This window comes from Callospermophilus lateralis, chromosome 13 (genome assembly GCF_048772815.1).
Source record: "Callospermophilus lateralis isolate mCalLat2 chromosome 13, mCalLat2.hap1, whole genome shotgun sequence".
Taxonomy (NCBI): domain Eukaryota; kingdom Metazoa; phylum Chordata; class Mammalia; order Rodentia; family Sciuridae; genus Callospermophilus; species Callospermophilus lateralis.
Genome location: NC_135317.1, coordinates 57,624,523 through 57,645,955, shown reverse-complemented (window position 1 = coordinate 57,645,955; position 21,433 = coordinate 57,624,523). Strand labels below are relative to the sequence as shown.

General features: G+C 33.8%; 1 protein-coding gene across 9 annotated transcripts in view; it reads right to left on the bottom strand.

Moving 5' to 3' along the window:
• The window catches only part of Cdc42bpa (CDC42 binding protein kinase alpha), a 323,243-nt gene that overhangs the window by 223,586 nt on the left and 78,224 nt on the right, over positions 1-21,433 (bottom strand). For 8 of the 9 annotated variants that reach the window (XM_076831696.1, XM_076831690.1, XM_076831691.1 and 5 more), the window contains exons 3-4: positions 7,684-7,767; positions 3,519-3,614 (exon numbers count right to left, since the gene is read on the bottom strand). In XM_076831696.1, coding sequence (XP_076687811.1) covers positions 3,519-3,614; positions 7,684-7,767 — 180 coding nt within the window. Of the gene's footprint in view, positions 1-3,518; positions 3,615-7,683; positions 7,768-14,059; positions 14,121-21,433 lie in introns of those variants that run through there. The other variant, XM_076831698.2, reaches the window with a different exon arrangement.

Sequence of the window (21,433 nt, the reverse complement as noted above, 5' to 3'; positions counted from 1 at the left end):
ATGTAAGAACATAAAAAGGAAGGGCGGCAATAACAAAGTTTGAACACCTGGATCTGGTCTGAAATCAGATAAACCCTATGATCATTACAGAGTTACATAAACCTTCAATTTTATTTTAGCTAAAGATAGTAGAACTCATGCCACTTAATTTCTTCTAAAGTTCTACCAAAAAATCAGAGATACTATATTAGTCGTGAAAGAGCAATACTTAAAATACAAAGCTAAAATAAGATAAAAAGGTGAATTCCCACTGAAAATTCTGGAATTGGCTATTTTAAGACATAGAATTTGAGCATAAATTTGAAGCATTAGATGGACTTCAACAGGAGCAGAGGAAGAGAAAAGGGACCAGTATTAAAGGCAAAATGTAGACAAGTATACAGACTGCTCAAGAATAGAGGATATTCCATTGGGGCCGAAATGCAGTATCTGTGGAAGTGTACAATATTTCCAGCTCTGTCATTATTTATTTTGCCAAATGCTATATTTAAAACACTATTAACCATTTCCTCCACTTTTTTTTTTAACTTTGTGGTACTGGGGATTGAACTCTATGCCTCACACATACTAGGTATGTACTCTACCAAGGAATTACACCCCCAACCCTACTGTCCTGTCTTCAGTTTCCATGGCACAGTATCTTGATCTTCTTTCTTACTCTGACCATTTCCATTAGTTTTCTTCTTGGATTCCCCATCTCTGTCTTGTAAGCACATTTGTTTTTATGTTTTATAAGCAATACTCAGTTTGATCCTTGTATTTAACGTTATAAAAAACAAGAGTTGGCCAACATTTTCTATAAAAGGCCAGACAGTAAAATACTACTGGTTTGGCAGGCTAAGAGGCAAAAATCAAGTATATTATGTAGGCACTTTATACAATAAGGGAGAAAACAAAATTTCCCTTGTTTTAAATTCAACCACTGATTTGCTCACAATATGCTCAATTCTTCAAGTGATTATTCTCCACAAGTGGCTCAGGGTCTTGAGTTTATTTTCCCTGAACACATTTCTTTGGCTGTTGCAATCAAGCAGGAATTAGATAACTCAACACTGATAAAAATGGCTTTCTTTACTTGGCTAACAAAAGAACTACTCAGAAACTTACTATGGTTATAGATTCATTTTTGTTTTTTATTTTTGTGAAGAAATTATGCTATGGTAGATATTCTGTCTTAAATTTTGTACATTTTCTGATGACTACTTTCCTATGAATTGGGAAGGTGGTGATGAGTGTTTACTCCAACAGTGAAGATATTTATTGTATTCTATTAGTATAGCCATAGCATTGCATGGTTGCATAATGAATATAATGCTTTGCCATTTAATTCATTAAAATACTAATTCACGCTCCCTGTGCCTTATCTTGACATGACAGGTATGCACTATTAGTAAATAATAAAATATGATACAGCAATATGTATAGCACTCAAAATGTTATCAAATAAAATATTACTTTACCTGTGTCACTGAAATCTGTAGACAATATATAGATCAATTATCACCTGTATTCAAGCTCTCATTATCTCTCATATGAATATTATAAAACTCTCCTAATCTCCTTGTCTCTAGTTTTGGCCCTGAAATTCATAAGTTGCCAGAATGTTCCATGTAAAATGTAAAACTGATTATCCTACTCTCCTTGAAATTAGAATAAAATCTAATCCTCAGGCATGATCTATACATTGGAAGCCTCTCCCCTCTAGCTGTACACCTTCTTTCCCCAGGAATATATTCCTCTCTCACCCCTAGCTACTCTATTCTAATCACACTAGCTTTCCTCTCATGCCTCAGACAATCCTTGTCCTTTCCTGCCATAAACCTTTCTACAGTACCAAAACAGCAGTTTTCAAACTTTGCTATGAGTGTTCTCTAAATAACAATAAATGAAGGAGAAAGGCAGGAGATCAGTAAGGGCAGTTCCACTACTATAGGCTTTACTGTCTTGGCTTTCAGGTATAATGTCATTTTTTTTTTTTAAACCACACACACTAGAGTTCCATGACAAAATACAAGCATGTGTATGCACACACACATACTGAAAAACATGGTAGTAATAGTCTAATTTGGCTGAGTGCAGTGGCACATGCTTGCAATCCCAGCTGCTTGGGAGGCTGAGGTAGGAAGATCGTGAGTTCAAAGCCAGCCTCAGCAACAGTGAGGTGCTAATAAGCAACTTAGTGAGACTCTGTCTCTAAATAAAATACAAAATAGGGTTGGGGATGTGGCTCAGTGGGTGAGTGCCCCTGAGTTCAATCACCAGTATGCCCCATCCCAAAAAAAGTCTAATTTGCTTAGCAAAACATATCAGGTACCTACATGATGTAACTTCCTCATCCTCCCACCTCTAATTCCATCTTTCCATCAATTCAGATGTAATAAGCTACTTCCAATCTCAGAGAGGGCTTTTGTTCACCAAGCCCTCTCTACCTCTTTTACTTCTTCTTGGTTTAGCTAATTCATATGTGTCTGAGAATAATCTTCACAGACTCATCATACCTTTGAATAAATGCAATATTTTCATCAATTGAAGTAATCTGAAAATATTACTTACTTGATTTTAGATTTATCATGTGAAGGTTCCCCTAATGTGAATATAAGAACAGTAAGAAAAAAGATCCTCTGTCTTACTCACTACCACATCTCCATAATCTAGGGAATAGTGCCCAATATATAGCATACATACAATAAATATTCATCAAATGAGTGAAAAATATCCTTTTAATTTTTATATCCCAGTTTCACTGATTGGCACATAACAGGATCTCAACACATGCATGCTAAAAAATAAACCTGGAAATAAAAACTGAGGTCAGAAATGAAAAGCTCTGAATAGCAAGCCAATGAGTTAAATACTTAATTGTAGTAGATTTAATCTTATTGTTTCTCTCTTCTTTTTATTTATTCTCAATTGTAAAGCCTCTAATAGTTTGATTGTCCTCCAAACTCCCAACTTTTGTGAAGCAGTTCAAGTCAATAAAAATGTAGCTCTACTTAGTGAAGCACATGGCCATTTGAAAAATATATAAAATTTTAGGGACCGGGGTTGTGGCTCAGGGTGAGAGCACTTGCCTAGCATGTATGAGGCCTGGGTTTGATCCTCAGGACCACATATCAATAAACAAATACAGTGAAAAATTCACTGGCGACTAAAAAAAATTTTTTTTAAGAGAAATAAGAAAAATATGTAGAATTTAAAAAGCAACAGAACACTATAAATAAAATAGTGGGAAAATCATGAAAGAAAAAATCCTGAACCCTTTTATAGAATTTAACTGACAGAAATTTTAAAAATTTGTATAAAGTTTTGACTTCCTTACTTAAAAGTATAAATAATTTCAATGGACAGGATCATATCACTGAGAGAAAAAATTTTCATACCAAGTGTTCAACTTATACCTGAAATGCAGTAATTTTTCTATTTAAAATCTACATTTAAATAATGCTCAACAGAAATTAATGCTAAATTCTATCAACAAAAAATTAATAAGGATCAAAAACACATAAAAAAATTCTTACTAAGTTATTGTCATCCTGGAAAGCATAGTGCAAAGTTGTAATCCATTTATTGTCTCCATTCACTAACACATCCCGTTCTTCACGAAAACATGCTGTCTGGAAAGGAAAGAAAAAAATTTTAGACAACACTTTAGGTAAAACTAGGAAACAAATTATGCAAACAATGGCTTAATATGCTTATTATACTATTTCTATTCTGGAAAGGAATATTTTCAATATATGGCTTTCAACAAATCACTGTTTCAAAACAGCAACTGAGCTACTAGAATACTAAAGAAAATATTTTATATCAAAAATATTGTCATAGTTTAAAACAATCATAAAATGAACAGAATAATTAAGAACCACAGGCCACAATACATTTTAGATAACATAAATGCCATTTATTTTACCACATTTACTTCTGGTCTTTTCAAAGAAATAAGACAAAGTTATAGTCTTCCTACTTCTTCCCATTCCTCTCCTTTCTTCCCTCACGTAAGCAATGAAATGAAGACAATGTACAGACTACCAATCATGTTTTGACCACATATATATATATATGTCCATAAACAACAAAACTGGATTATTTTTAAAAATTATGTTATAATTTTATCTATCCTTTTGCAAGTTGATTACTTCTTTCTCCAGAATTACTGTTTCCCTTTTTATCTGCTATGAAATTTATTTAGGCAACCCCCAATTATGGAAATATATATCATTTCCAAATTTGCATTATAACAAGGCTGTAATGAGTATATTTGTATAAGTTTCTCTACAGTATACACTTAGAAGTAAAAACATTAGATATAGCAAATTTCAACTTTGCCAAAAATAGCAATTTTCTATATTAATTACCACTGTATCCCAGCATACAAAAGTCCCTTTTCCTCACATCCTCAAATGTACTTGACATTATTAAAATTAAGTGGTTGCCTATAATGGCTGTCAAATTATGTCTCATTGTTCTTTTAACTAACATATTCCTAATTACAGGTGCTGATGAATAACTTTATATATATATATACACACATATATACACACTTGCTACCTTAACTTTCTCTTTGAATGTTTACTTTGAATGTCCTTTTTGTACATTTTCTCTAATGAATTGGGGTTTTTCATATTTATTTGTTGAAGTTTTAATTTATTCTGAGAATAAATTTCCACTACTATGAAAATATATCCTAGAGAATCTGAAAAATACATGATTAAAAATAAAAAACAATTTATGTAATACATTATAATTCTATTATACAAAATCTTTAATTTTTTAATTAAAAAGAAAACAAAAAATACTATACCAAAAACTTAAAAAAGAAATGAGAAGTAAAATAGAAAGTAAAAGTCTCCTAAGTAATGCCCCCACAATTTCAATTTCCAATTGTGTTCACAAGTCACTATCATTAAGCATACTCAGAAAATTCCTGCATATACAGAAGCCTGCACACATGCATACAGACACATTTTATATTCATGTAGTATCCCACCTCTCCCATCTTATTTTTCTTTATAGAAATGAAATCACACTGCTCTCTAAGTTGCTTAGTTTTCCTAAATAATAATATATTTGAACATCTTTTGATCTTAGTACATATAACCCAGCCTAAGTTTTCTGAACAGCTATACCATATTGCATACACACTGCAAATATCATCACAGAGCGTGTCTACTTGTAGTAGGTGCAAAGTTATTATTTCTCAAAAGATAAATAGTCATGATACAGAAAACAATCTATAACACTGTGATCCAATTAGCCCAAATATTGCCAATGTATACCCATAAATTTTATTTGGACAAATAGCATTTCCAAAGCCAGGCATTAAATGGCAACAACAGGTAACACCCAAACAAATAAAGTTTAAACCAACTGAAATGGGCAATTTAACCTGTTAATCATGTTATTAAAATCTATAACAGTATGTATTAATTCACGTTAGGAAGAAAACAGAATTGCATGACCTATTTACCAGTAAGTCCTGTTTTATAACTGAAGTGATCTGAAGTTATGGCTTACTACTGGCATGGTTGAAAGGTTCTGAAAGTTGTTAGGGCCTAAGAGAAGGACTTCTCCTGGTATGAACTCACAATGACAAACATCAAAAAATTTTTAGGGGGCTGGGATTGTGGCTCAGTAGCAGGGTGCTTGCCTTGCAGACCTGAGGCACTGGGTTCAATCCTCAGTACCACATAAAAAGAAAAATACATAGATAAAATAAAGATATTATATCCATCTACAAAGAAAAAACTAATTTTTAAAATTTTTAGGCATTCCAGCTAGATTCTAATAACCATTATTTCATTTAATTGATTTCAAACTAAATAAAACTTCAAATATGCTAAACTGTTCAGTAAAATATAATATTTAAAAATAAAAAAACATACAATAAACTATGACACTAAATTTCAAACATAACAAGAGTAGAAAGACGAATGCAACAATCCCTTCTTCCCAATGTACCATGGTTCAATTTCAGCAATTACTTTGTTGGTGAATCTTGTTTCATTACACACTCACTCACCACCACCCCTCAGTTCCCTGAGTACACACGTTCAGAAACAATGAAGTTTTTAAAGAAAATCCAAGACATATGATTTTATCCACAAATATTTAGCTATAAAACTATTCTTACTAATGCTTCAGGTGCTGAGTGTCTAAATGTAAAAAAGACAGCCTACTTCTTTTGCTTCTATATCGCATTCTCCTAGTTAGTTATGACAATTGGGAGAGAGGATTCTACTTGCATCTAGTGGATAGAGGCCAAGGATGCTGTTAAATGACCTAAAATGTACAAGCCAGCTTCTACAACAAAGACTTATCCAGCCCCAAATGTCAAAAAAGTATCCCTGTTGAGAAACCCTGTTCTAGATCAGTACTAACCAAACCATGATGTATGAATAATCTATGGTTCATAAATGTGTTGTGAGGATTCAAATAGTTTAAAGCTATAATAATGTATACTTCAATTATATTTTTTTTAAACTAAACAAAATATTTTTAAATTTCGCTCCTGTAAAAACAGGATATTTGGGTCTCATCAAATTATCAATCTTGGATATTTGGGTCTCATCAAATTATCAATCTTATATAGCACATCAAAAATTGCATGTATATTTGAAAATCATGTCAAAAAGAGATGTCTATACCCACTAGTTTCTCATTTTTTTAGGAATAAAGACTTCTTCACTCAAAAAATATTACCACAGAAAAATCCTGGATAATAACTGAAAATTTCTCTAATATTTGATGAAGGAAAAGTCAAAATTTTCATTTTCAAAAAATAAGTAAGTAGAATTTTAAATTAAAAATTCAGAAAATCCAAATATTACATCTTATACAGCATGGCATCATCACATATCTACCCCCCCATCATTTTACCATATGTTTGATGATCAAGCCAAATAGGATATTTTATCATTTTAACTTAATTGTCAGTAAAAATATTGTTTAACATAATACAGAGAGAATATGATAGCATGAATAATTAGAAAACTTGTTTAGAAACCGGCACATTTAAATAAATAAAGATATTCTGGTCCAACATTTATAGAAGACAATTTGTTTAAAGCAATAGCTATTAAAGTTTAAATGTGGGCTGGGGTTGTAACTCAGTGGTACAGTGCTTGACTAGCATGTGTGAGACGCTGGGTTCGATTCTCAGCACCATATATAAATAAATAAAATAAAGGTCCATCCACAACTTAAAAAAAAAAAATTTAAATGTATCCCCTAACCCTATGCCCAAGAGTTGCAGTGGCAAGGAGTTTAATTTGAGAAGCAGATAAATTCTAGAAGTCACACAAAATGAAAAATCCCTTCATGTAAAATTTATCCTAAAATCATTTCAATCTTGGTATATGCAAATTTGGAGTAGCAATATTTCTTATTAAGAACACTTCATACTCTCCTTCCCTTTTCTTTTTCTTAAAATTTACATTGTATATATATCTCTTGGGTAGCATGACTACATCTCATGTACTATTTTCTTCTGTTGTGACATTTCTCTTTAACACACACAAGCAGAGTTAGTGAAAAAATATATTAATAGCTTTACTGTTATCTTATTAAGAATTCACACTATGGATAAGCTCACAAAATTACTGCAATATACATGTGTAAAGATTTTTACTACAACATGATTCAAAACAGTAAAAATGAGAAAACACCCTATATTAAGATTCTTACCTCAGCTCTTTTCAGCATTTCCCATTTATTCAAAATTTTCATGGCAAATACCTTATCTGCATTTTTTAGTTTTACTACAGCAACCTAGAAAAGATAAAGGAAATATAACTTTTAAAATATGACATATATAGTACTTCTTTCCAGTTATCCATTTTCCTTTTTCCTCTCTGTAAAAAAATGAATGCCAATTATCAATTATTTTAATGCAGCTCAAATCTAAAATCCTAAATTAAACAATGTCAGGTAAAAAAAAACAAAAGGTGTATTAGTGAACATATGCCAAACCAATAACTGTACTTATGAACACTGTATCAGTTAGTTATTATATATTATATATTCCTTTCCAAGTTTTCTGTCCTGGAAGTTAAACTCATCATCTACAGTTACTAAGAAATATACCAAAATGTACAACATGAAAGTAATAGATTTTATTAAATAAAGCTTGCCAAATTCCAACATGATACTACAGGGTATGCCAGCTGCCAAACAAATATGTTCTATGGGGATCAAGCAACATGAAAGAAACTGAAAATGATCCTATTTTTCATTCTACATACTCATACGCCACAACCCCCAATCCACAGACACCACACACACACACACACACACACACACACACATTCTCTCTCTCTCTCTCTCTCTCTCTCTCTCTCTCTCTCTCTCTCTCTCCCTCTCCTCTCCCCCCTCTCCCTCTCCCCCTCCAATAGCAATTAAGACTAAGAGTCTATATAGACTCTACACATTCATTCGAATAATAACACAAAAAGCAAACAGATATTTCTATTTTATTTATAAGCGGTGCTGAGATTCGAACCCAGGGCCTCACACATGCCAGACAAGCACTCTACCACTGAGCCATGATCCCAGCCCCTAAACAGATATTTCTGTACCTTATATTTCACCTATGGATCAAAAAATTCCCAAATACAAATAAATAGGACCCCATTATCATACTTAATAAACTGGTTACGTTTGTTTCTATCTTTCTGTTTCAGTTTGACAATTTCTAAAGGTCCTTCAAATCTGTTGGATTTGTTATGGGGATAAGGCTAAACTACAGAAAAGGAAGATAAATATTAAGTGACAATGTTTTCAAATATTGAAAGGCAGGAGTGAGGAAGACAAATAATACCTGCTGTGTTTGGATCTTAATTGTCTCCCAAAGGTCCATTTGGTAAAGGTTTGGTCCTCAGCATAGTATTTGTGGACAGTGTGAAAAGTTTTAAAGAGGTGGGTACTAGTTGGAGGTCTTTAAGTTGTTGGGACTTGCCTTCAAAGGGCTTTGTGGAAACCCATTCGCCTCATTTACCTCTCCTTTCAAGTCCCAGTCATGAGGTAAGCAGTTTTACTCTGCCAGGAGCTTCCCACTATGATGTGCTGCCATCATAGACCCCAAAGCAACAGAGCCTATTGATCTGGACTGAAATCTCCAAAACCATGAATCCCAACAAACCTTTTTCTCTTTGTAAGGTGATTATCTTAAGTATTTTGTTGCAGTAGTGGGAAGCTAACATACTACACTAATATGCGGAAGAGAATAACATACACAGAGATCTTTAAACAGTTCAAAGGGATATTTTCAAGTATAGGTAATAGATTGAAATCCAAGCTGAAAAACTTTTTAAAAATTAATCTTGGTCTGGGGATATAGCTCAGATCACAGAGTGCTTGCCTTGCATGCACAAGGCCCTAGGTTCAGTTTCCAGCACAACCAAAAATCATTATCATCATCATCATCATCATCATCATCATCATCATCATCATCTCAATAGCAATTATGCACATCAAGAGCATTTAATAAATTTATTTGAATCTGATTGCAATAAAAGTAGTTTATATGATAAGATTAAAATCAGTGCATAATAATGAACATTTCCTGGTTATTGTTTTTAAAAGTATGATGACTATAATTACAGTTTTTCATCAATTGAGATGCTGGGGGGGGGAGGAAGTATTTCAATTTTAAATACAATCACTTGAGTCTTTAGTCCTACCTGGTCTTATTGGAAGAAATGATGGGTCAGTTAAATTGTTCTCCCAAAAGGTTCACACTTAACACATAACAAGCAAGAAAAAACTTATAGCACTGTCTTACTAAAATCTCTGAAAGGGTGAAAACACAAGGTGAGCTACTCTATAGACTCTGAAATCAATGTTGCACAATTGGGAGTGCACATGGACAGGACAGAAGCATTAAGCTAGACAAGCCTATAGTTAAGTCAGAAAAAATAGATGTGAAAGGCTATCACATAAGCCCTGTTACTCAGATATAGGGAAGAAAGATCAGAAGACTCCAACACTTAGGTACCTTCCCCTCTTCGTGTCATGACCTGAGAAAAAGTATTCTTAACCCTACATAATTCACCAGTTTTCTATGTGTATGAGTAAATAAGAACCCAAAGGCAATATCAATGATAACATTGGTAGTAGCAGTACCCACTAACAAATAAGGAGTGTTGAAATGCCACACAAACACTAAAACTTTTAAATAAATCCACAATCCCTTAACCATAATTCTAAAAGTTTTTCATAACTCATTTGGTAGCATGTGGTGACATCAGGCTGTTAATATCTTTTACTTTTTATCTCATTTAATATAAAGAAAAACATGCTTCACTGAAGAAACATGAATACATTTGCTAATGGAATACTGCTCCAAACTGTAAGAGAGTGTTACATAAAACATACATGAATACATGAACTAAATTATCTTTCCAAAATCCAAAAAATACTGGAATCAAAACAATGTCTGGGTTATACATCTGTGCAGTAGGAATAATGATGATGACACCTAGCATTTATTGAACATACAAACACTTAGCTAGCATTTATTGCATCTGTTTAGAGGGGTACAGCAGCATGAACTTAGCCAGACTCAAACAGGGTTTGAGTTCTAGTTTTGTCATTAACTGTATATATCTGGGCAAAAAATGTAACCTTTCAAAACTTAGGTTTTGGGGTCAATATAATGAGGTTAATAACAATATATACTTTATATAATTGTAGTAAGACTAAAATCATCAATATGAGCACAAAGGACTTACCACAGGGTCTGGTATTTCATTAAGTGTTCAGTGAGTATTAGCTATTATGTGTCAGCACTGTGCTAGGCATGTGACAAACAGTATACCTGTCCCATGGCATATGAAGAGAAAAAAAAAAAAAAAAACTTCCATCTTTCCAACTGAACTTTCCATGATTTTATACCTATAGAACATACATATACATAGAAATATAGGCCAAAATTCCCTGAATTTAAAATATTTACATACAAATAAAAGGCCACAATAATTCACCATAGTGTGGTTTTCAATAGTAGAAATGGACCACCTTAAACATTCTATAAGAAGAAACTGACTAAATGTCATAGGAGAGTAGAAAATTATTCATATGCTTGAAGAAAATTATTGAAAAACAGTATCTGACAGGGAAAACCTCACAATGTTATATGTAAGAAAGAAGTTTGCTAAAGTTAGCAGACTGTGACTTGGTTTTCTATATACACACAAAATAGATACCATCAATTTCTATGTCATATATATATATAGAGAGAGAGAGAGAAATATAAGCACCAAAATATATTAGATGATCAGCTATTTCTAGGAGAAATGATTTCTATTTCCCTTTCTGTATCTTCTGTATGAAATATGCAAAATGTGAAACATGGAATGGGATAGGATGGAATACCACACCTCATGAAATGACCACTAATTATGGAGGTTTTGTAGTGTGACTTATAAAGGCCAAAATAAGCCACATTCTACACATCTGTGTGGTAATCAAGAATGTCAGGCTGCTGCATATATACATATTGAAAAATATTTGCAAAACCATCTTAGAACAATTTTATGAGCTACCTAAAAAATTTTCTGGAATGAAGTGTGTGGGTGTGGAATAACAATATAGAAATAAAAGTCTTGAATTATCAAATAGATAACATGATGAACAATGATTATGACATTTACAAGGTGATAAAACAACAATGACCTTGCTTTTCTCCTTTAACATTATAAACATTTTCACGTTCATTTCAGCAGAAGAAAACCAAGAAAAAGATGATTCTCTTAGAACTCTAACTTTAGGTCCTATATTTTCAAAAACCATGGCTAACTGATATGTAAGAGGGCAGGATGTTAAAATGTCCTTCTTTAAGGCAAGAGACAGAGTTGGGTGGTGGAGTGGTTGCCCAGCATGCACTAGGCCCAGAGTTCAATCCCTTGTGTTACAAAAAGGGAGGAAAAAAAATGTTCTTTCTAGTTTAATATGATCAAAATGAAAAATATATTTAGAATTAACTAGAAAATTTTAAAGTTAACATAAAATAAAGATATATTTGTAAACATCAATGTTTAGAGATGCCTGTAAACATTTTGTAGTAAAAGCGATCTGATGCTAGAAAAACTGTACACACTTCAGAAATAATGAATATCTGACAAATGTATGCATATTGGTTGTTAAACACAATTTAAGTATCATCATTTATAGTTACACCCTATAACTTAAGAATGATCATACTACTCTAATAGGATTTCAATATGCAGAAATAGTTGCCATGGAGTTCTGCAAATCTAGTCTGTCTTTGACATCCAAATTCACCATACCTTCTCTGTTCTGTCCCATTCCAAACTATCATCATATCTTGCCTGAACTGTCCTACCTCTCTACTTCTGCCCTTACCCCCCACAATTTATTACCAATCCTGAAGCCACAGATCCTGTTAAAATCTCCTGCTCCCAAACTTCCAGTGGTTTCCCATCTCCCTCCAAATCAAAGTCAAAGTCCTTACTATACCTATAAGGCCAACATGTTTGGGCCTTCCAACCTCCCTGACCTCATATTACTCACCCCCTAATTTATTCTACTCCAATCAAAATAGTCACTTTACTCAATCCTACCTCAAGCCCTTAGGTCTGGAAAATTCTATCTCCACAGAGACACATGGCCTGTTCTCTAATTCTCACACTGAAATGACCCCTTGACAGTTTCTATCCCTTTTCTTTGCTTCCTTTCCCCGCTTACTTCTTTATCACTATTAATGAACTATGTATTCACATACTGTGTTTATTGTTTATTGTTTATTCATTCACTAGAATACTAGCTCTATGAGAACAGGGATTTTTATCTCATTTGTTCATTAGTACATGCCTAGTGTCTGAGAATCAATAGGTACTCAATAAACATTTGTTGGATAAATGAATTGTTTTTAATCTTTGTGGGTGCATATACATGGAAAGCTGTAAGACACCAATATTCTCAACTGCAAGTATACTACTACACCAATACCAAAACTCAAGTCACTAGGATAAAAGAGATACAACTGAGCATATGATGATTTATGAAGGTATCAGATTATTCCAGTTCATGCTACTTTTTAACAGGCACTCAAAGTCTCATTACAAGTTAGCCATTATTATCTTTGTTTATTACTGTTAACCATTTAATGTTTTACATCATTGTCTCCCTTGTATCTCTCCTGTTTAACATCTACCATCATTTTCCATTAATAATAACAAAATAACAAAACTAACTTTTATTTTTGGAAAGCTTACTCTGCATATGATACTGGGTCAAGAAATTACATGTGCAACCTCATTTAATCCTTACACCAATCTAGAGTGGGTTCTAAAATTCCCACTTAAGAAATTAGTAAACTAAGTTTAGAGAATTTAAATTACTTTAGTCATATAATTAATAAGTAATACCACCAGGATATGTAACCTGGTTATCTGATTACAGAACTCATGTTCTTTTCAACTGTAAATATAATCATAAAGAACAGTTACAGACAAAAAAACTTACAACTATAAATATAGTCATAATGAACAGTTCTATAGGTACTGAGAGTTCTTTCCATTCATTATGTCTACAATTTTGATACCTTCTGACATATTAATGGGGATTGTAGTATTTGTGGAAATCATTGCTCTGTATTTTTAAAAACTGTTCTATGAGTGATCAATTTCTGTTCAAAATTTTTATCAAAAAATGGGGGAAAAATAAGTCTCTTTAACATGAAACTAAAAATACCACAAAGAATTTACTAAACAGTCAGAGGTATAAGGAGCAATAGTCAAAACTTAAAATTTGGTACAGCACAGACATCAACTATTTGAAACAATGACTATAAAAATACAATATGCCCACACCTGTGTGCCTTTATGGACTAACAACCTGCACCATCAAAGGTGAATCATGCACTATAACTTCAAACTTCTTTTACTTTCCCATGAATCCCAGGAGAGCCAGAGTACAAGAGTTTTTAAATAATAAATGTCTAAATAAATGTCTTTTCAGACCCTACTACTAGATTATGCAGACATATAAGGGCCTAGTTATAGTAATTAGAGGAAGCAGGCTAATTAAAAGCTTTTGACACCTGAAGCAGGGGTAGCAGGCCAAAGCAGCAAGCTTTCACAACAAGCTCTGAAGCCCAGAAGCCTTGAAGCTGCCGGAGCAAGGCTGGAGCAGGCAGAAGCGGTGAGCCACCAGGAAACTGTGGACAGGTAACACCCAGGGCGTAAGTTAAAGGTTTTCCTGAAAGCAAAAAGGAAAACCCAGCGTTAAGTTAAGCAGTAACTGACAACAACTGAGTTGTAGAGAGAAGGTTCTTAAGTCACAGAGATGCTGAATTTCAATTTTGTCTTGCTCCTAATTGTTTCCCGTGATTTATGCATTTCTTGTAGGAGTTATATAAACTATGCATGTGTTTTCATGGTTTGGTTTTTTGTTTGTTTTGTTTTGTTTTGTTTTGTTTTGTTTTGTTTTGTTTTGTAAAAGCACAGTTGAAAGAAATGTTTCTATCCAATATCCATGCAAAAGGAAGCCTATCCACTGGGCCTAAATACCTGTTTACAAATTCCTGGTAGAATGCAAGTAACTTGGAGGAAATCATGATCTGTTTAGGGTCTTAGCATTTCTAAAACTGTTAGTTGATAAACACCACAGGGTATGTAAGCTCAGCAGAGATGTTTTTATCAGGATTGAATAAGCACTAAAGCTCAAAATCCAGCCAGTACTACTTTTATATACAAAATTAACTCTGTCTTAAAATAACAGAGTAGACTATAAGCAATCTGTTGCTTTTTACATATTCAAATTAATATCCATACACAGCAAGAAGATACCCAATAAAAAGAAAAAAGATACCTTCTCACACTCAAATCTAAATATTATCAGTCATGCATTAAGTACTATGAAATGACTCCTGAGGTCTAACTGACACTGACCTGTGACCAGGCAGGACTTAGTCCTACTCAACTGACTTCTGGACTATCTGCTGCTGCTAATTGCCCAGCTCTGCACCCCATTCTTTCAAGCATCATGACTGAAGAGCAAACCTGACCAATCCTAACTATCTGCCTCACTTAACCTAATGAGTAACTGTAATTCTCCAGTGCTCTATCCTTTTTCTTTTCCAGTCCCTTTTATGAATTATATTCTATAAGGATTTTTAGCATTGCTTCCTTTTTTTCCATAGTTCAATCTCAGCTGAGCCTTCAAAGCAAACTGTGTAGTCTCACCATTTATTCTTTGTCATTCTCAACAGACTTTTGCCGATCTTCTAAAATGCCCTGTGTCACCTTGATATCATACCTGTCCTCTCCACTCTTCTTCAGACAATGACCAGGTGGCCTACTTCATAGCTAATAAATCCTTCACATTTCCTCATGCCATTTTTAAATGTTTCTATATTTCCACTTAGCCTTATCTCTTTTTCTTTTGAACCCCAGGAAGAGGTATCCCTACCACTTTTCAAAGTTAACAGTATCATTTCAGATTTTGATCCCAAGACTCTCCTCTTCTTTCCCTTTTTGTCCCTTTTGGATCCAAGACTTCTTTCCTGTCTTCAATCCCCCTTTCTCCTGATTCCTGGATATTAACTGAAAAACTTTTCTGAGACCCTTCTCCACCCATGAACAAAATTTAGTATTTAATAGAATTTCAATAAATAAAAAATAAACAAAAACTTCAACAACATTCCACCTTTCCTCAGGGAACTTATATCATATCCCTTTTCCATATAGCATCATTTCTCCATAAAGCACATTTTCAACAAGTAGTATACCCTTACTTATTCTACTTGCTCACATTTATTTTCTTCTCAATCTCTTTCAATCTAGTTTCTATACCACTTTATTCAATCTAGTTTGTATTTCACTTCATTAGACTGAAATTATTCTTTCAAAGATCAATAATGAACTTCTAAGTTCCAAATAAAATATACTATTTTGGTTGCTTCAACTACTCTTCACTATTGGACCTGAAGGGAATCATTTCCTAGTTTTTCTTTTTCTGAAAACTGTTAAATATTGTTTCCCCAAGGATCCCTGCACATCACCTGTTAATGTCTCTTCCATTCCTGACATGTATTATCTGTTCCAAAAGCCTCAACTAATACCTCTATGCTGACAATTTCTAACTCCTTATTTCTTAGACCTATCTTTCTAGCTGCTTTCTAGTCCTCTTTCTAGAATATTCACAATTGTCTTCAATTTAACAAGCCAAAAACATATATACCAAATTCATTTACTCAATCTAGAGATCACTAATCTATGAATTCTATCTTTAACTCATTCCTGACATATGTAACTGGGGAAGAGAGGAAGAAATTCAAGACATCCTTAAGACATAAAAGTTGGTGTCTGATTAGATAAAGAGGACTAGAGAGTGAGAAATACAGAACTTGTCTTTGTTTTCTTCTCTATTCAACCCTTCCTCAAGACTATCATCAATTTATCTATCATTTCTCTGCTTTTTTAGTATTTAATAGAATTCCAACTACTATAAAGTTGGAATAATGTTCCTCAGCATAGCAATACCAGGTCATTCACTACTTTGCCCAAGTGACTTTCTAATCCTCTTTTACCACCAACAAAAACCCTATCTTCCAGTCAGTCACAAGAGCATCCAAACAAAAAGAAATACATTTAAAAGAAAAGGTAATTCTTGGTTCTAATAGAATATATTATAGAAAATTTATAAAATTAAAGTATAAAGAAAAATAAATACAACACTTTCGGATTAGAAGACTCAGCTAAAATCACATAATCTTTTCTATGTTCTTTAAACCAACAAATCCTCTTTTGGGAAACTTATCCTTAGAAAAACATTTGAAATGCAGTGAAAGCATTATGTACAAAAACACTATGGAAGGCATTTATGATACTGGGGAAAAAAAAAGAAAAACCTACATAGTTTGTTCTTTCATTCTACAAACCCATACTGAACACCCACTGTGTACTAGACATTGTTGTAGATGCTGGGGAATTGCAGAATGCTGATGGAGGGGGAATCATTATATTCATGGAGCATGTATTGTTTAACAACAGAGAAATGGAACTATGAAACATCCACATAATGCGCTTTGTATACAACCATAAAAATCAGGTTTATAGGGGCTGGGGTTGCGGCTCAGCAGTAGGACGCTCACCTAGCAGGTGTGAGGCCCTGAGTTCATTTCTCAGCACCACATAAAAATAAATAAAGTAGAGGTATTGCATCCAACTACAACTAAAAAAATAATAATTATTATTAAAAAATCAGGTTTACAAAGAAACATTTTAATATACAATAAAAAGATAAAATGGTAAAGAAACCTCATTAGATATTTACAATACTATTCCAATTTTATTACTTATGAGTAAAAACAAAATTGGTAAAATTCCCCCAAAATTGTGGAAGTAGATACCAATGCTATGAACCTCTCTCTTGCTGAGTAGACTGCAAACCTAAACAAGGGCATGGAATATAACACAATTATAGAGGATGTTTAATAAGAATTACTTTCATTAGCAAATATGATGGTATGAAAAAAAGAACTTATTTTTCCTATCTATTTAATACTCAACGGGAAAAAGTACAGTAAGTATTAAATATAATGAATAAAAGAAAGTCACTCTCTGCACTTGCAGAGATTACAGTCTACTGGTAAAGACAAACATTAAACTCAAATAAGAAATTTAATAAATACTAGGAAGAAGTTTTTAGGTATTCTCATCTTCCCCAATATATAAAAGTGTCTGATATCTTTATTCCCATGTGTATAAACTCATTCATCATTTTGTCTTTTATTCAGTTCTTCCATGGATTCACTAATTTCTAACATTGACTCTTCATATCCAAATAGGAAATTATTTTAATAAAGAAAGAGGTGATGACAAATAGATTTTGTCAAGCAGGGGCCTTAAATACAATGCATTAGTCATTTCAAAGTATTTGAAAACTTGTGTCAAAAGATATCAGAGCTCAGACAAAGTCACTTTGCTTTTTTTATTATTATTATTTTTAATGTTGCCACCTTTTTCTTCTCAAACTTCAATTTAGAAGGGGGTGGGAAAATTCTTCCTCAAAAGCAGGAAAGGCTTAGCATCAAGAGGCAAATAAGGAAAACAAAGGTTAGGAATTCCCTTTCACTCCTGCCCACATGACAAATTCATATGGATAAGGACTCAAGACATGCCTTCAGGCAATTGAACTGAAAGACCCTATTTCAACATCACTCCATTCTACTACACTACCAAGTAGGTGTGTAAGGCTTGCTAAAACCTCAAATCTTCTATCTGGATACATATCCTTTGAAATCCAAAGTTGAGAACCAAGGTTTGCATCTGGAAAAAAGTAGTTGGACATCTCCAGATTGGCCCTAAATTCAAGTCCCCCCCCCCTTTTTTTTTTGGTACCGAACTGACCTCAGGGGTACTCAACCACTGATCCACATCCCCAGCCCTATTTTGTATTTTATTTAGAGTCCAGGGTCTCGCTGAGTTGCTTAGTGAGTAACTGTGCCTTGCAGTTGCTGAGGCTGGCTTTGAACTCCTGTCTCAGCCTCCCAAGTCACTGGGATTATAGGCTGGGCCCCTCCCTTTTTAACAGAGGATCCTGGTATCTTTGAACTTGTTCTGATTCCAACATACTATTTAAAAATCCAGAGGCAAAGGGAGGCGAGTAATTTGAACCTCACCTCATCAGACTCAAATAGGATAAAATTATAGCCCAGAAATCCAAAGTATCAAAAGATTTGAGACACAAGAACTGAAGACATTTATGAATGATGACATTATACAGAGTCAGAACCAGGAAGGAATTGGGGTTCTCAAAAGATGTAAACACTAAAGAACCTCAGCTATGAAAGGCAGCCAAAAAGTAATAATTACTGAAGAACCGGGAAAACTGACTTTTGATGTTTTCTTTTCTTAAGTTAGTATTTAGAGACTGTTTTGAGATGGTAAGTTAAGAATCTTCACTTATCTTCTTCTCACCCTCAAGCTCATGAGATGGCACAAAAATACAAGTTTTAAAGGAATAAGCCATCATAACTAAGAAAAATACCAACAATAAGAAAATACCAAATAAGACCAACATTAGCTGGTAAGATACAGTATTTTAAAGAATTCATGGAATCTAGGATGGACACAATAGGGTTAGACACAGAAGTGTCTAATGGAGAAATCACAGCCCAAATTTTATAGCAGAATAAAATTAATACACAAATGTAAGAGCAATTACCTAGAAAGTTTAAATATATATGTATGCATACAAGTGCACATTTACATATACATGTATGTATACATATATACACATATTTATATATATCTTGGTAAGTTTTCTTTTTCTTAAGTTTTTTGGGTGTTTCTTTGTATATGCTAAGAACACGTGCTACCACTAAGCTATACCACCAGCACTACTATCAGCACTTTTAAGATACCATTTTCCATTATCTTCAAATTTCATCACTTCTGGTGAGAAGTAAATTGATTTCTCATTGCTTTTTTTAAATTACTTGTTATTTTTTCCTATAGATATTATTAAAGTTTCTCTGCCCTTGATATTCAAAAATTTTATGATGATATGCCTGGATATAATGTTCATATTTATCCTGTCATGAGCTATAGAGCCCCACAAATTTATACATAGATTTATTTCTTTAATTATCTTTGAAAAATCTCAACCATTATCTCTTCAAATTTTATATGTCACATTCTCCCTTCATCTCTCTTCTAGAACTATAAATACAACCAAGTTAATTTTTCACTATATCTAACATGAATCAACTTTTTAAAATTTCCATCCACTTATTTTCTGTCCATCTAGGCTTTAACCTGGCTATTTTCTACTAACCTATTTTCCAGTCTACTAATCATCTCTTAAGTTTGCTATATCTGTGAAAACTGTCAAATTTTAATTTAAATCACTGTGTGTTTCATTTCTAGGGTAGAGTAAAATCACCTTAATCCAATCTGGAATTGATTTGATTAGAGCTGAGTTTTAGTCTTATGAGGGCTGACCCATTTCCATTTGTCCTTACACATAAAGAACAAATACAGTCCTTCAGAGATCCCAGGGATATTCAACAGAGTCCTTCCTGCTGGAAGCCATCAGCCAAGTAGGTATGACAATTTCCTTGCCAGCGTACCCCCATGTTTCTTTAGTGGAAGGACTCATGGAAATAGGACATTTTGCAGGACATTGCATGTAAGGTGACCTTGCTCAAGGACCAGGGCGGATCCGTGTTTAGGGTGTTCCCCCTTTAGAATAGGGCGGTTTAGCATAATAGGAGATCAGGGTGTTCCCCCTTTAGAATAGGGCGGTTTAGCATAATAGGAGATTAGGGTGTTCCCCCTTTAGAATAGGGCGTATCCTGCTGCTGAGTTCCTCTTGAGTTCTTAGGGTCAGACAATATATTTTGGGAGACAGAAGCCCAGGAGTAGTGGATTTGGGCAGAGTGTGGAATTTGGGCAGAGAACGTGGATTCCCCCAGAACGTGTTTGTAGACGGCCGGTGTGAGTTCGGGAATAAAGAATTGCTGTTTGAATCTACAAGCTGTGTGGAGACTCGTGATTTGTGCCCAGCCAGAGACTGCGGCACCTTCCCTTTACTGAAACCTAAATTCTATTTTTTGTTTTCACTCCAAGATTTTAGCTTCTTGCCACTGCCTAGCTAATGTCAACTGCCTCCAAGAGAATGGCAGAGCTGGGTGCTGGGGGTTCACTTCTTAATAGACTTAATTCTACAATTCTTTGTTCCTTCACTTATTACTGATTTCATAGCTCTTATGTCTTCAAATAAATGAATTTGTATTTTTTAAAACATTTGTTTTTTACTTGTAGGTGGACACAATACCTTTATTTTATTTTTATGTAGTGCTGAGGATAGAACCCAGTGCCTCACACATGCTAGGGGAGCGCTCTTTCCTCTAAGCCACAATCCCAGCCCAAATGAATTTGTATTTTAATCAAGGTTTTCTAATTCTTTTCAGCAGAAAAGCATGTATAAGCAACCATGTCACAATCAAAATCAAAAGTTCCATAAAAATTATACAGTATGTTAAATTTCAGTAAATCCAAGATCCATTTCCCAAAGGTGCCTCTGGCCACCTTTTCTATTGATGGTGCTGACTACTAGCCCAACCAGGCTCTATTTATACTCCTACAAATAAACTGTTTGGCCTCCATCATGCCAACCTGAACTACGTGAATGGGCTGATTCCCTGGACAGGCCCAAATTGCCTAAGGAATTATAGTTTGCTAAGAAAAATGGGTCTGCTTAAATATATGGGAATAGTGGCCAAACTGCCTAACTATTAAAAAGACATCACTGGGGCTGGGGTTGTGGCTCAGTGGTAGAGCACCTACCAAGCATGCGTGAGGTACTGGGTTCAATCCCGGCACCACATAAAAATGAAACAAAATAAAGTATTGTTTCCATCTATAATTTAAAAATATATATATATATTTTTTAAGACATCATTGAT